At 42.1% G+C, this 15,077-nt stretch overlaps 1 protein-coding gene across 1 annotated transcript in view; it reads right to left on the bottom strand.

The window, feature by feature from the left end:
- Positions 1 to 266: 266 nt before the first annotated feature.
- LOC311139425 (carboxypeptidase Q-like) overlaps positions 267 to 15,077 on the bottom strand; it is a 41,250-nt gene continuing 26,439 nt past the window's right edge. The window contains exons 5-8 of the mRNA XM_084174301.1: positions 9,281 to 9,392; positions 6,638 to 6,729; positions 4,626 to 4,827; positions 267 to 829 (exon numbers count right to left, since the gene is read on the bottom strand). Of these exons, the coding sequence (XP_084030427.1) occupies positions 669 to 829; positions 4,626 to 4,827; positions 6,638 to 6,729; positions 9,281 to 9,392 (567 nt within the window). The 3' untranslated portion in view covers positions 267 to 668. The remainder of the gene's footprint in view (positions 830 to 4,625; positions 4,828 to 6,637; positions 6,730 to 9,280; positions 9,393 to 15,077) is intronic.

The following is a 15,077-nucleotide window of genomic DNA, read 5'->3' as shown; positions in this document are numbered from 1 at the left end:
ACCCATTATGTTATGCTTTCCCATGTATTTTGCAAGTGAATGGAAGTAGGAGCAGGGGGAACCAGAGCAGTACCCCCATCACTTCCTGTATCTAAACTTCCCAAGCACGTAAAAAAACGAAGTGCCTGACCAGCACACCAATGTTGAAATTAGGTTAAGGTTAGGTTAAAGGTCAAGTTTTAGATTGAGTCTAATTGGACTCTTCGCCAGAAAAGTCCCTGTTAGTCTCTTCCATCTATGAATGAGGCATTCATAACATACACGTGTACCATGGTCCAAGAAATGCTCAGCTTTATTGACAGATTGGACATAATGACAGTCAACATGAAACATGCAGTACTTAGGCGTTCATTATAAAAAAAATAGACTGCAAATAATGCCATAAATACTTCATTCCATTTTGTACATTGTGTGGTTTATACACACAATTAATTATTCCTTAGCCACTTAACCACAGTGGGGTATAATTTCACAGAGATTGGTTACTGCAGTAAGCCCTTCTGGAGGACAAACAACATAAAAGCATGTATACATACAATCAATCAAAAATAAATGCTCAGTAAAGCATTTTCATGACAGCATATTCCCTATAGTGCAATACTTTTATTCCTCAAAAAAAATATATAAGGGATAGGGTGTCATTTGGGACACAGGACAGTCCAAGTGGACTACCTGGGCAGCATCTCCTCCAGGTCAGCCACTACGTAAGCCACGACCGCCCACAGGGCCGAACACAGGTTCATTTCAATGGGGCTCTGAACAGACATGGTGTCCCCATTGGTGTGGTGGAACCAGAAGTACTTACTGTCTGCAACGTGCAGGCTGGCTCCTGGAGGACAGACAGAACAACACAGGTAAGGAGTCAGTTACATCAATGTATTAACTATGATGTGTGTGTGCCTCAGTCCTTGAACGTACCATTATGACTGATCAAACGTGCAGTGCATACTGTATTCTAACTTCTAATCAAATCACATTCTCACCATGATCACTGTTGACAAAGCTAAACCCAGAGTTCATTACAAACCCATTATGTTATGCTTTCCCATTTATTTTGCAAGTGAATGGAAGTAGGAGCAGGGGAAACCAGAGCAGTATAAGTGCATCTGGTAGCAGTTAGTTTTAGCTTGGCAATCAGGTCCCTGCACAGTTTCCATTTGGAAACAGCACGACATAGCAGCCCTTCCTGACACTAACATTCCCATGGTACTGCTAGGAAGAAATCTAATGTCCTGTTAAACATCTAGATTTCTGTCTTGTATTCTTCCTGATAGAGAGCCTGTTACGTTCTGTTAAACATCTAGCTTTCTGTCTTGTATTCTTCCTGTTAGAGAGCCTGTCATGTTCTGTTAAACATATAGCTTTCTGTCTTGTATTCTTCCTGATAGAGAGATACTTATGTCCTGTTAAACATATAGCTTTCTGTCTTGTATTCTTCCTGTTAGAGAGCCTGTCATGTCCTGTTAAACATCTAGCTTTCTGTCTTGTACTCTTCCTGACAGAGAGCCTGTCATGTTCTGTTAAACATCTTGCTTTCTGTCTTGTATTCTTCCTGATAGAGAGCCTGTCATGTCCTGTTAAACATCTTTCTTTCTGTCTTGTATTCTTCCTGACAGAGAGCCTGTCATGTTCTGTTAAACATCTAGCTTTCTGTCTTGTACTCTTCCTGATAGAGAGCCTGTCATGTTCTGTTAAACATCTAGCTTTCTGTCTTGTACTCTTCCTGATAGAGAGATACTTATGTCCTGTTAAGCATCTAGCTTTCTGTCTTGTATTCTTCCTGACAGAGAGCCTGTTACGTTCTGTTAAACATCTTGCTTTCTGTCTTGTATTCTTCCTGTTAGAGAGCCTGTCATGTTCTGTTAAACATCTAGCCTTCTGTCTTGTATTCTTCCTGACAGAGAGCCTGTCATGTTCTGTTAAACATCTAGCCTTCTGTCTTGTATTCTTCCTGTTAGAGAGCCTGTTACGTCCTGTTAAACATATAGCTTTCTGTCTTGTATTCTTCCTGATAGAGTGATACTTATGTCCTGTTAAACATATAGCTTTCTGTCTTGTATTCTTCCTGTTAGAGAGCCTGTCATGTTCTGTTAAACATCTAGCTTTCTGTCTTGTATTCTTCCTGTTAGAGAGCCTGTCATGTCCTGTTAAACATATTGCTTTCTGTCTTGTATTCTTCCTGTTAGAGAGCCTGTCATGTTCTGTTAAACATCTAGCTTTCTGTCTTGTATTCTTCCTGTTAGAGAGCCTGTCATGTCCTGTTAAACATATTGCTTTCTGTCTTGTATTCTTCCTGTTAGAGAGCCTGTCATGTTCTGTTAAACATCTTGCTTTCTGTCTTGTATTCTTCCTGTTAGAGAGCCTGTCATGTCCTGTTAAACATCTAGCTTTCTGTCTTGTACTCTTCCTGTTAGAGAGCCTGTTACGTTCTGTTAAACATCTAGCTTTCTGTCTTGTATTCTTCGTGTTAGAGAGCCTGTCATGTTCTGTTAAACATCTAGCTTTCTGTCTTGTATTCTTCCTGAGAGAGATACTTATGTCCTGTTAAACATCTTGCTTTCTGTCTTTTATTCTTCCTGATAGAGAGATACTTATGTCCTGTTAAACATTTGCTTTCTGTCTTGTATTCTTCCTGATAGAGAGATACTTATGTTCTGTTAAACATCTTGCTTTCTGTCTTGTATTATTCCTGTTAGAGAGCCTGTCATGTTCTGTTAAACATCTAGCTTTCTGTCTTGTATTCTTCCTGAGAGAGATACTTATGTCCTGTTAAACATCTTGCTTTCTGTCTTTTATTCTTCCTGATAGAGAGATACTTATGTCCTGTTAAACATTTGCTTTCTGTCTTGTATTCTTCCTGATAGAGAGATACTTATGTTCTGTTAAACATCTTGCTTTCTGTCTTGTATTATTCCTGTTAGAGAGCCTGTCATGTTCTGTTAAACATCTAGCTTTCTGTCTTGTATTCGTCCTGTTAGAGAGCCTGTCATGTTCTGTTAAACATCTAGCTTTCTGTCTTGTATTCGTCCTGTTAGAGAGAGACTCCTGATAGAGAGCCTGGCATGTTCTGGCTATGGCGGTACTGATGTGGGAAAAAACTGTACCCAACCATGTGCCCAAATCCACTGTAACAGAGGGAAAAAGCAACACCACATTTTCACTCTGGAAAAATGAAGGAGTGTGTGAAGTGAAAGGTCATTAGATGGAGCTAAATTACATTTAGGGTGAATCCCAAATGGCACCATATTCCCTACATAGTGCACTAAGTTTGACCAGAGCCATATGGGTCAAAAGTAGTGCACTATATGGGGAATAGGGTGACATTTAGGACGCAACCATAGACGTTTTGCCATTGGTGAAATGAGAGTGAGGTGTTTGGACAGCTGGTCCAGTGATTCATTTGTTTAACATTGTGGCTTTTTGAACCCTCACACAGTGAACAGCCCTTCTACAGGTTACACCATTCATCCACCCAGAATAGCTACTTTTCCACTGACATAAGGTGATGTCATTCCTGAAACATTTCCTTTACAGTAGAAGGGGTGATCTTTTAATGAAAAGTATTTATACAGGTTGGTAACACTGCTTCTGGGTTAGGGGGAGTACAGTCAGAGGACAATCTATTAGCTGGACTGATGGAGGGAGAAGTGGACTCATTTTACATTTCAGTCATTTAGCAGACGCTCTTATCCAGAGCGACTTACATACATGTTTTCATACTCATCAACATTAGATTACTGTAGAGGTCTGGGCCTGTAGTCATAAAGCATCTCAGAGTAATGTACGAGTGCTGATCTAGGATCAGTTTTGTCTTTTAGATCATAATGAATAAGATGATATGAACAGGGGGGACCTGTTCCTAGATCAGCACATCTAGCTTACTCTGAGACACTTTATGAATACTGTGAAAAACGTGCATTTTAGAGGATTATCTTCTAAAACATCCTTTCCCTCTACTGGTTCCTAATGAGCTTCATTGTTTCTTTACGATCTCCACCTCAGCTTTAAGGGACACCAAAACAACTGTCAGATGAAAGCCATGTTATTGACGTAGGTTAGAGTAAACACATGCTGGTAGGCTGTGACACACACACACACACACTTCCTTTATTTAGTCTATAGACAAGTTTCTGCGGTCATAGCACATATCAGCAAATACGATATTGGGGATGTGTTTCATAACACACTTCCTCTTCCCTGTCATACCAAATGGTTTGTTTGCCTACATAGCAACGCTAGTTATTTTAAAATCGGTGTACACAGCATATTTCACTTCTATATAATGTTATTTGAGAAACTGATCAATTCCACAAAAATGACCAGGTGGAACTGAATGTCCAATTGGTCTACTAATAATGTGCTACTTCCTCTTTAAAAGGTCAAAAGCACTTCTGCAGAGGGTCGGTAGAGGAAGCCTCCTCAGCTTATCTCCCAGACAGACAAAAAGCGTTGGAACAAAGAGTCAATAGCTATAAGCAAACCTTGACACTTGGAGGAACTTGATGTGGACTACTATTGGAAAGCCTTCTCAGATGAAGTCCCAGACAGACACAAACAAAATGGTAGTCTACACACCTGGCTCCTACTGACTCAGACAGACAGACAATAAAAGGCAGTCTACACACCTGGCACGCCGGCATCCATCCACATCTCTATATCAGTTCCCTCTCCGTGTTCCTCCAGGGTGGTGGTGTTGATGGGCTTCAGTAGCTTCATCACCTCAGCCATGACAGCCCTAGCCTGGGCTGAGCCTGTGAACTGCAGCCCCTGGGGGGTGAAGGTACCCAGGTCAGACTCCATCACCAGGTTCAAGTTAGAGATGTTCACCTGGGGGACAGCAGAACAGGTATACAATCATGAATAATCATTGATTGGATTTATATAGTGTTTTTCCAGTGCTGAAAGCCCTTTATATTGTATAACTGCCCTAATGTTGCTGGACCCCAGGAAGAGTAGCTGCTGCCTTGGCAGGAACTAATAGGGATCCATAATAAATACATAGTAAGGTGGGAAACTCACCTCTTCAACCACAAATGTGTAGCACTCTTGGGTGATGCATGACAAACATTTTGTGCCAGGATGCTCACCACACATCAGAGAGAAATTTGTACATTCAACTCTCCTGGCTGTTGATTCATTTAGCCAGCGTTCGAGCTAAAAAGCTTCACCAGGATGTGAGAGAAGTTGGGGAAAAGAGTGGACCATCACCCCCAATTCACTCACTAGCGGCGAATACGCTTCTGCAAGTGCGAGTGCATAGAATGTCCCACAAAGCGGAACAGGAACCTCCACTCCATGATAGTCAATGCAGATTCCTCTTTGAGAAGCACGACGGGAACGTTTGCTGCAAACGTCTGCTCTAAGGCAGTGGTATTCAAAGTCAGGGTTACGGAAACCAAAATGAAGAGAACAGATTATTGTATGGGACAGTATCCAAACGTTTTTGAGACAGATATTTCGAAAAATACAATTTTATTGAGTAAATGTATTTATTGGTTTCTTTTCATTTTGATAAGAGATGAAAATGTAATAAATTGAAGATTATTTGTTGATGTAACAATCGAAATGTACCGATTTTAAGTTTGCGTCATAATTTTGGGGGTGGGGTCATGAGAAATTAGAGTGAAAAAAATTGGGTCCCCAGAAATTCTGCCGGAAAAAATGGGGTCCCTGCTGAAAAAAAGTTTGAATAGCACTGATCTAAGGTATTTGTATATCCAATGTGTAGTGGTATTACTGAAGTTTTTCTGAGAAATCTGAGGAAATCCATCGTATATAGTTGGATCCAGTGCAGGCCAGGGAGAAGGTGGGTCTCTGGTCAGAGTCAATATGTGAACCCTCTTTTTCCCTCTAACCACTGGCCATTCTGATTACGTTCACATTAAAATGCACAGAAACCACAACGCTCACAGAATGCTGCTATTAAGTTACAGTGCGGTCTCGGCTCCATTCTGACTTAAACAATCTGTGCAGTGCCCTACATCCCAGTGGCTCTCCTACAGTAGATCTGACAACAGTTTACATTTCTGTGTACCGCTCCGATTGAAGCCAGATCCTACCACATGCTGACTGGCAAAGAACAACCTGATGTTGATGAAAAGCCATCAGCTATTGATAGTAAAATGCTATTACCGGTACGCACACAATCTGAAGGAGACTGGCGTCAACGATTCACATGTAAGAACAACCACATAATAGTTGTACTGTTTCAGTGGTTTGTATGACCTCTTCTACCCAGTGGACTGTGTCTGTGTGTGTGTGTGTGTGTGTGTGTGTGTGTGTGTGTGTGTGTGTGTGTGTGTGTGTGTAAGAATCAAAAGCGAAGAGAACAGGAGTCTTAAATCTAGCCACAAAACGAGCTTATAGGAGAGGGGTGTTTGACTCTGACACTATGAGGTCCGGAGCCTGCTGGTTTTCTGGTCTACCTGATAATTAATTGCACCCACCTGGTATCCCAGGTCTAAATCAGTCCCTGATTAGAGGGGAACTATTTAAAAAATGCAGTTGAACTGGCATCGAGGTCCAGAGTTGAGTTTGAGGGTTATAGGATGTACTGTATGATAGGATGATAATGGTTAGAGTGTACAAGTTGATTGGCAGTAAAAAGCCAACAAGATGCACGATGGTAGAACGGTACCTTGTGAAGCTGGAAGTACTGTTGTGCTCCAACCCCTCCCTGCTCCTCTGCAGACCACAGCACTGTCCGGAGGGTTCTTCTGGGACGCAGACCTGGACACACAATCAGAATTCATACATGGGCCACAACCATTTCAACAAAGCAGCAATACAAAAAGCGCTTTACAACAAATGGATTCCCTCTTCCTCACCAACCCTTGGGGTATTTAATATTCCACATATTCAGCAGAAAAGTACTATTCACCAGACCCTAGTCAATATTTCCTCCATTCACTGCAATGATAAGCACCATTCAGAGAGAGGACTTCCAGCCTGTATGTTATTTTATGAATGACCCCCACAAGGCTACTACTTTATGTGGGCTACAAAGGACAGCAGGCCACTCCCTTCCTATAGAGGATCTCTAATATAAACCCTTTAGCCTACACCCTCATCTGCCATCACTGGCATTTTATTTATATTTTTTTAACTTTAGTTTATTTAGTAAATAGTTTCTTAACTCTATTTTCTTAAAACGGCATTGTTGGTTAAGGGCTTGAAAGTAAGCATTTCATTGTAAGGTCTACACCTGTTGTATTCGGCGCATGTAACAAATAAAATTAGATTAGTTTTTTATCTCTAGGGTTGAGTCCCAAATGGCACCATATTCTCTATATAGTGCACTACATTTGGGCCCTGTTGAACAGACTACTGCACTATATAGGGAATAGGGTGCCATTTAGGACGTAGGCGCACTAAGCCCAAGGGACCAATTATTGTTCAGTGGCTTCATCTTGACTAAATGTTTCATTGATGATAGGTCCTCTTCATTAATTTAAATTTTTACATTTTTAGTCATTTAGCAGACGCTCTTATCCAGAGCGACTTACAGTTAGTGAGTGCATACATTTTTCATACTGGGCAAAGCTGGGCATATTTCAGCCAAGTACTTTACTATACATGCATCCAGCCGCAAGAACGAACAATAAAGCAGCGACTGGTTATTACTGTCCAGACATTACAACGTCTTCACATATTCAATGGGAATGACATACTTTCCATGGCAACATTAGTGGGAAAAGGAAAAATTCTCTTAAGTCAACGTTAAGGCTTCCAGTCAGAGAGCACAAACAGCTCGGTGGTCTACTCCACCTGTCTAATTACACTTCATGTGGAAAAAGTTATACTTTATTAAGTGAACAACGACCAGAAAAAGAATGAAGTAGGCCATGCTAATTGCTATATTTGACGAGTCATCAGACCGCAGTTTAGATGCATTTTCAAGTGTACGTCACAAGAGCGCTGATCTAGGATCAGGTCTCCCCTGTCCATGTTATCTTATTCATAGTGATCTAAAAGGCTAAACTGATCGTAGATCAGCACTCCTACTTTGAGAAGCTTGATACATACGGCCCCTGATCACAAAACAGCTTCAAAAGGATGCCAATAGACTCGATACAAAAGAGGAATCTTTTTGTTTAGGCTCATGTCAATAAGAGCTTCAGAGAGTGGATTATGTTCCAGATAAATAGAGTCTAAATCCTAAATGGTACCGTCTTTCCTATATAGTGAATTATTTTGACTAGGGGGCCCTGGTCAAACGTAGTTCAGTATAAGTAGGGAATAGGGTGTCATTTGGGACAAAGAGGGTGTGAGCTGAGAATAGTAGTACCTCCCAGGATCTGGTTCTGACCCAGGTCTTTAAGCAGAGACTCCCAGGTTCTGGTTCTGACCCAGGTCTTTAAGCAGAGACTCCCAGGTTCTGGTTATTACCCAGGTCTTTAAGCAGAGACTCCCAGGTTCTGGTTATTACCCAGGTCTTTAAGCAGAGACTCCCAGGTTCTGGTTCTGACCCAGGTCTTTAAGCAGAGACTCCCAGGTTCTGGTTCTGACCCAGGTCTTTAAGCAGAGACTCCCAGGTTCTGGTTATTACCCAGGTCTTTAAGCAGAGATAGGTCCTCCCATGTTCTGACCCAGGTCTTTAGACAGAGACAGGGCATCACAGGTTCTGGTTCTGACCCAGGTCTTTAAGCAGAGACAGGGCCTACCAGTTTCTGATCCAGGTCTTTAAGCAGAGACAGGGCCTCCCAGGTTCTGACCCAGGTCTTTAAGCAGAGACAGAGCCTCCCAGGTTCTGACCCAGGTCTTTAAGCAGAGACTCCCAGGTTCTGGTTCTGACCCAGGTCTTTAAGCAGAGACTCCCAGGTTCTGGTTATTACCCAGGTCTTTAAGCAGAGATAGGTCCTCCCATGTTCTGACCCAGGTCTTTAGACAGAGACAGGGCATCACAGGTTCTGGTTCTGACCCAGGTCTTTAAGCAGAGACAGGGCCTACCAGTTTCTGATCCAGGTCTTTAAGCAGAGACAGGGCCTCCCAGGTTCTGACCCAGGTCTTTAAGCAGAGACAGAGCCTCCCAGGTTCTGACCCAGGTCTTTAAGCAGAGACAGAGCCTCCCAGGTTCTGACACAGGTCTTTAAGCAGAGACAGAGCCTCCCAGGTTCTGACCCAGGTCTTTAAGCAGAGACAGAGCCTCCCAGGTTCTGACCCAGGTCTTTAAGCAGAGACAGGGCCTCCCAGGTTCTGACCCAGGTCTTTAAGCAGAGACAGAGCCTCCCAGGTTCTGACCCAGGTCTTTAAGCAGAGACAGGGCCTCCCAGGTTCTTACCCAGGTCTTTAAGCAGAGACAGGGCCTCCCAGGAGATGAGCGCTCCACCACCATCATCCATGGCCCCCTGGCCCACATCCCAGCTGTCCAGATGGCCACTGAGCAGCACCACCTGAAGGGAGGGACAGACAGCATACCTGGGATTAGTGATGGGGAAAAAAATTACAAAATTGATACAGTTACATATCGGAATATTATTTTGTACGCTACATCGTATTGACAATATTATTTTTGCTCTAGTTGGCGGTAACTGCATCAAAAGCATAGCTTGTTCTCCATCATCTTTTTAAATAGGGAGCCAAATTGTATTCAGTAATTTTATTTACATGACTGATCAAAACTTGTTTTCTCATGACTCTCTCTTGTCCCTCTGCAGCAGACAACAGTATGGTGAGCAATATGTTTGGAACATCGAATCGCAATAAAATCACAGTATCGAATAGCAATACATACCGTATTGGCACCTAAGTATCGTGACAATATCGTATCGTGAGGTCCCTGGCAATTCCCAGCCCTACCTGAGATCAGTACTAAGTTACATGGATGATCAACACAATCATTAATTATACTGTAGGTCAGACAGAGGTTTGGTTTCAAAGCAAGAATGGTGAACCGGAAATTCCAGGTTTCACCCTCGGCTCTCTTGGATTACAATGTACTGTAGCCAATAGCTACTGAGGGGGTCAACAACCAGCAGGATCCTACTAATGATAAAATGTTGAAGGGGGATGCCAAAGATATTTTAAAAAACACAGCAGCACCACCTGAATAAAGGATAGCAGACCTGGGCTCTGTAATACGTTAAATACTGTAGATCAGTACAGTCATTATAGGTCACAGGTTTAGTTTCAAAGCAAGAATGGTGAACCGGAAATTCCAAGCTAAAGAATGCAATATTTCACCCATGGCTGTCTCGGACTACAATGTACTGTAGCTGCATAGGGGTCAACAGTCAGCATCCTACTCAAAGTGTGCATCCCAAATAGCACCCTATTCCCTACAGTATCTAGTGCACTCCTTTTCCCCAGAGCTCTATGGGATATAGTAAAATGTCTAAGGAGGATGTCAAAGGTGTTCACAACATGAACAGAAAGAAACACAAAAAGGCTGATGAATAAAATCCATTCACTTCACAATGGTTAGAAGGAAAAATACGTTTGAGAACAAACTTTTCCAGATGTTGGCTGTCGTCGGTAGAAATGGGAGTGTGCCATACAGAGAGGGAGAGAGGGAGGCCGATTGGGTGAGGCGCCTTTGTGCAGACACTGAAAATAAACCAAACTACCCCCCATCCCTCAGTGTGTGCCATGTGTTAAAAATATCCCCTTCTTCCATGAAGAGTATTTCAAGTCTTCAACCCGTCTCTTGTCCTAGAGACAACACAGGAGTATGCAGAGTCATTGGTATGGATTTTGGTGGGAATATACTGTAGACATACCGATCGTGGCTAAAAATAACCAGATTGACCTCCAATAGGAAATGATTCAACAGCTCCCATCATTACGCCACAAAATAATAGTTGAATGAGTAAAATCCCAATCAAAAGAATCTAGGCCTGACATAGTGAGTCCCAAACCCCTAAATCATGAAGAGTAAATATGATCCTCTTCAACATTAATAACCGTCACCACTTTGCACTGATGGTTTTGCCATGAACCTCCCAAAAAATGAACACCCAAAACTAGAGCATGAAATCAAATGATTAGGCCTAATATCTTTTCAGACGTCCACCAGCGGGTGGTCCTCTGTAGCTCAGCTGGTAGAGCACGGCGCTTATAATAATAATATAATATAATAATAATAATAATAATAATATAGTAATATGCCATTTAGCAGACGCTTTTATCCAAAGCGACTTACAGTCATGCGTGCATACATTGTAACGCCAAGGTAGTGGGTTCGATCCCCGGGACCACCCATACACAAAAATTTATGCACGCATGACTGTAAGTCGCTTTGGATAAAAGCATCTGCTAAATGGCATATTATATTATTATTATTATTAAATACATTTAATTTGGACAGTTCTACCAATACCTCGAAGTTGGCTTGGTTACCATGCCAACAGAAGCGTGCCGTCAGAAAACCCTTCAGACTAATCATCGAAGCTGCTGTACCAGGATCTTCAGACAGCAAGGTTGAAAGATTTGGCTAAATCAAAATGGAACAACTTTCTCCTTTGAAAATACAGTTTTTATGCTCTGTGACAAATTGAAAAAGAGAAGAGCCTTGAAATCTAAGCTGATGAATTGCGCCAGTGAACTGCCTAAAACAGATCTACGATCAGTCAGATAAATCATATCTACCCCATTGTCTTCTCCATTTGTGAGTTTTATGAACTACACTCTATTCCCCGCACATCCTCAGCCCCAGAGCCTTTCTCCCAAAGTCACACATCTGGGGCGCATAGACCTCCAGCATTAACAGCACTGAGTGAGTGAAGGCCATTGAACCACACAATCGGTATTTCTACCTTTCAGATGAGGAGAAAATAAATGAATGCCAGAAAGGAAGGAGGAGAAAGGAGAGGTTTTGATAAATGACATGGGGGAAAATAACCTCATTGTGTGCAACATATCTTCCAATGTCCAGGGATTAGCCTTGGTTTTCTACATCTAAGAAAATAAGAATCCTGTTACATGTTTCTTCTTCTGTTTATTCAGGAACAGACTCGGGTATATTTGCTGCGGCAACAGAGAACAAAGGTTGCTTGATCCCGAGCACTGAGGGAACTCTGATGTTCTTTATGGTTCGAGCAGAGATGATTTTGATGAAAACATATTCAGGAATCCAAGCAGAGAAACTAAGCAAAGTAAAATTAAACATGGATGTCCCTCTTCAGGCAACTTTCATCGCAGACTCCTTTGCCGATGTCAGGTAAATGGTTATCTAATCTACACTATGAGTCTGGGAATCTGGCCCCATGAACCATATAGAAGTAGGTAAGACAACAGTAGCCTATATGACATTTGTAGCAGAAGAGCATAATCTTAAGGCTCGGACACACTGGTAGTATTTGCTAGCCCAGAGTACTTAGCAGCTCTGAATAGAATGCTGGCCATAATTTGCTAACCGATTCTACATGTAGAATCGCGCGGAAATGTCGGCAGTCAGACGTCCACCAGCGGGTGGTCCCTAAAACACACTGCGCCGAACAAACAGCAGATGAATGACAGATCATCATTCGGTGCATTGTGTGTGTGGTCCCTTAGACCTAGATTGTGTAGCCAAACTAAAGTTCAAATCTTCAGTGTTTTTCAGAGAAACTAAAGTCCTGAACTTGATTCCCAGCGTACCTCCCTAGTCACTATCAGACTTCTATCTTGCTGGACTGAAAAGGAGACTAATTTGCTTGACTGGTGGACTTCCCTGGATGCAAGCACTTTAAAGTGGGCGAGAGATTCAACATGTTCATGCACAAAGGTGTAACATATGAATCACATTTTAATTGCAGCTTCTCTGGGTATTTTTGGCAGGCAGAGCCCGCCAGCAGTTGCAGTTAGAGTATAGGTGTCTGCTGGGGTTAGCAGTGTAAATAATGGGATTCAGACAACTTGTTAAATTGTTCTGGCCTTCACAGGACCTTTCTCACACAATCTGCTTTAGGTTATGTTATGTTAAATTTCATAGATACAGTGCATTCGGAAAGTATTCAGACCCCTTGACTTTTTCCACATTGTTACATTACAGCCTTATTCTAAAATGGATTAAATAAAAAATGTCCTCATTAATCTACACACAACACCCCATAATGACAACGAGAAAACAGGTTTTTAGAAATTTGCGCAAATGTATTACAAATTTAAAACAGAAATACCTTATTTACATAAGTATTCAGACCCTTTGCTATGAGACTCAAAATTGAGCTCAGGTGCATCCTGTTTCCATTGATCATCCCTGATATATTTCTATATTCTGTGGTAAATTCAATTGATTGGACAAGATTTGGAAAGGCATACAGCTGTCTATATAAAGGTTCCACAGTTGACAGTGCATGTCAGAGCAAAAACCAAGCCATGAGGTTGAAGGAATTGTCCGTAGAGCTCTGAGACAGGATTTCTGCAGCATTGAAAGTCTCCAAGAACACAGCGGCCTCCATCATTCTTAAATGGAAGAAGTTTGGAACTACCAAGACTCTTCCTAGAGCTGGCCGCACGGCCAAACTGAGCAATTGGGGGAGAAGGGCCTTGGTCAGGGAGGTGACCAAGAACCCGATGGTCACTCTGACAGAGCTCCAGAGTTCTTCTGTGGAGATGGGAGAACCTTCCAGAAGGACAACCATCTCTGCACCACTCCACCAAATCAGGCCTTTATGGTAGGTTGGCCAGACGGAAGCCACTCCAGTAAAAAGGCACATGACAGATCACTTGGAGTTTGCCAAAAGGCACCTAAAGAACTCTCAGACCATGAGAAACAAAATTCTCTGGTCTGATGAAACCAAGATTGAAACTCTTTGGCCTGAATGCCAAAAGTCACGTCTGGAGGAATCCTGGCACCATCACTATGGTGAAGCATGGTGGTGGCAGCATCATGCTGTGGGGATGTTTTTCAGCGGCAGGGACTGGGAGACTAGTCAGGATCGAGGGAAAGATTAACGGAGCAAAGTACAAAGAGATCCTTGATGAAAACCTGCTCCAGAGCTCTCAGGACCTGACTGGGGTGATGGTTGACCTTCCAACAGGACAACGACCCTAAGCACACAGCCAAGAGAATGCAAGAGTGGCTTTGGGACAAGTCTCTGAATGTCCTTGAGTGGCCCAGCCAGAGCCCTGACTTGACCCCGATCGAACATCTCTGGAGAAACCTGAATATAGCTGTGCCTTGACGCTCCCCATCCAACCTGACAGATCTTGAGAGGATCTGCAGAGAAGAATGGGAGAAACTCCCCAAATACAGGTGTGCAAAGCTTGTAGCGTCATAACCAAGAAAACTTGAGGCTGTAATCGCTGCCAAAGGTGCTACAACAAAGTACTAAGTAAAGGGTCTGAATACTTATGTAAATGTGATATTTCAGGTTTTATTTTATTTATAAATTTGCAAAAATGTATAAAACCGGTTTTTGCTTTGTCATTATGGGGTATTTGTGGGTAGATTGATGAGGAAAGAAAACAATTTAATCAATTTTAGAATAAGGCTGTAACGTAACAAAATGTAGAAAAAGTCAAGGGGTCTAAATACTTTCCGAATGCACTGTATATATATATATCACTGGCACAGTAGAGCGGTACAGAATCATGGGATTAAATAAAAAAGGGACAATCTGTGATTGGTACAACCATTTTTGCATATATAGCCAAAGATCTTCTCCGGTCAAAAACAGCCACCCTGAATATAATAAAGTCAAACCAGAAGCAGACTTTCTCCATGCTTTGATGAGAACAAGCCATAGGTTCCCAAGGAATAACCGAGTGTGAGTTAGCCTGTGAAATACATTATGGGGTCACACTAGTACTTCACTTTCCAGTTCAATACTTTAATACCACTAATGAGAATAAGGCAGAGGTTTTATTCACTACTATAACGTCTATGCAATGGTTCAACACCCAGTATTCCAGATGTTGCATGGTTAAGGTAGAACGAGCAGTGAGGGATATTAGCCTAGCTACTCCTATAAGATTCAAATGATTTGGACAAACAGGCTACCTCTTGTTTAACACAACATAATGGCCTAATCATCTCGGTTGAGCCATAAATTAGGTTCCATTAGTTGATTCGTGTAAACAGAGGTGTGAGCCAAGTCATTACAGTGCTTGAGAACTGCTGCTGCAACCAAAACTTTAGTCTATTTCAAAGTTGA

The sequence above is a fragment of the Coregonus lavaretus genome, assembly GCF_964263955.1.
Source record: "Coregonus lavaretus genome assembly, chromosome: 13".
In the NCBI taxonomy this organism is placed as follows: domain Eukaryota; kingdom Metazoa; phylum Chordata; class Actinopteri; order Salmoniformes; family Salmonidae; genus Coregonus; species Coregonus lavaretus.
The sequence above is the reverse complement of the archived record's forward strand: the minus strand, read 5'-3'. Positions and strand labels throughout refer to the sequence as shown.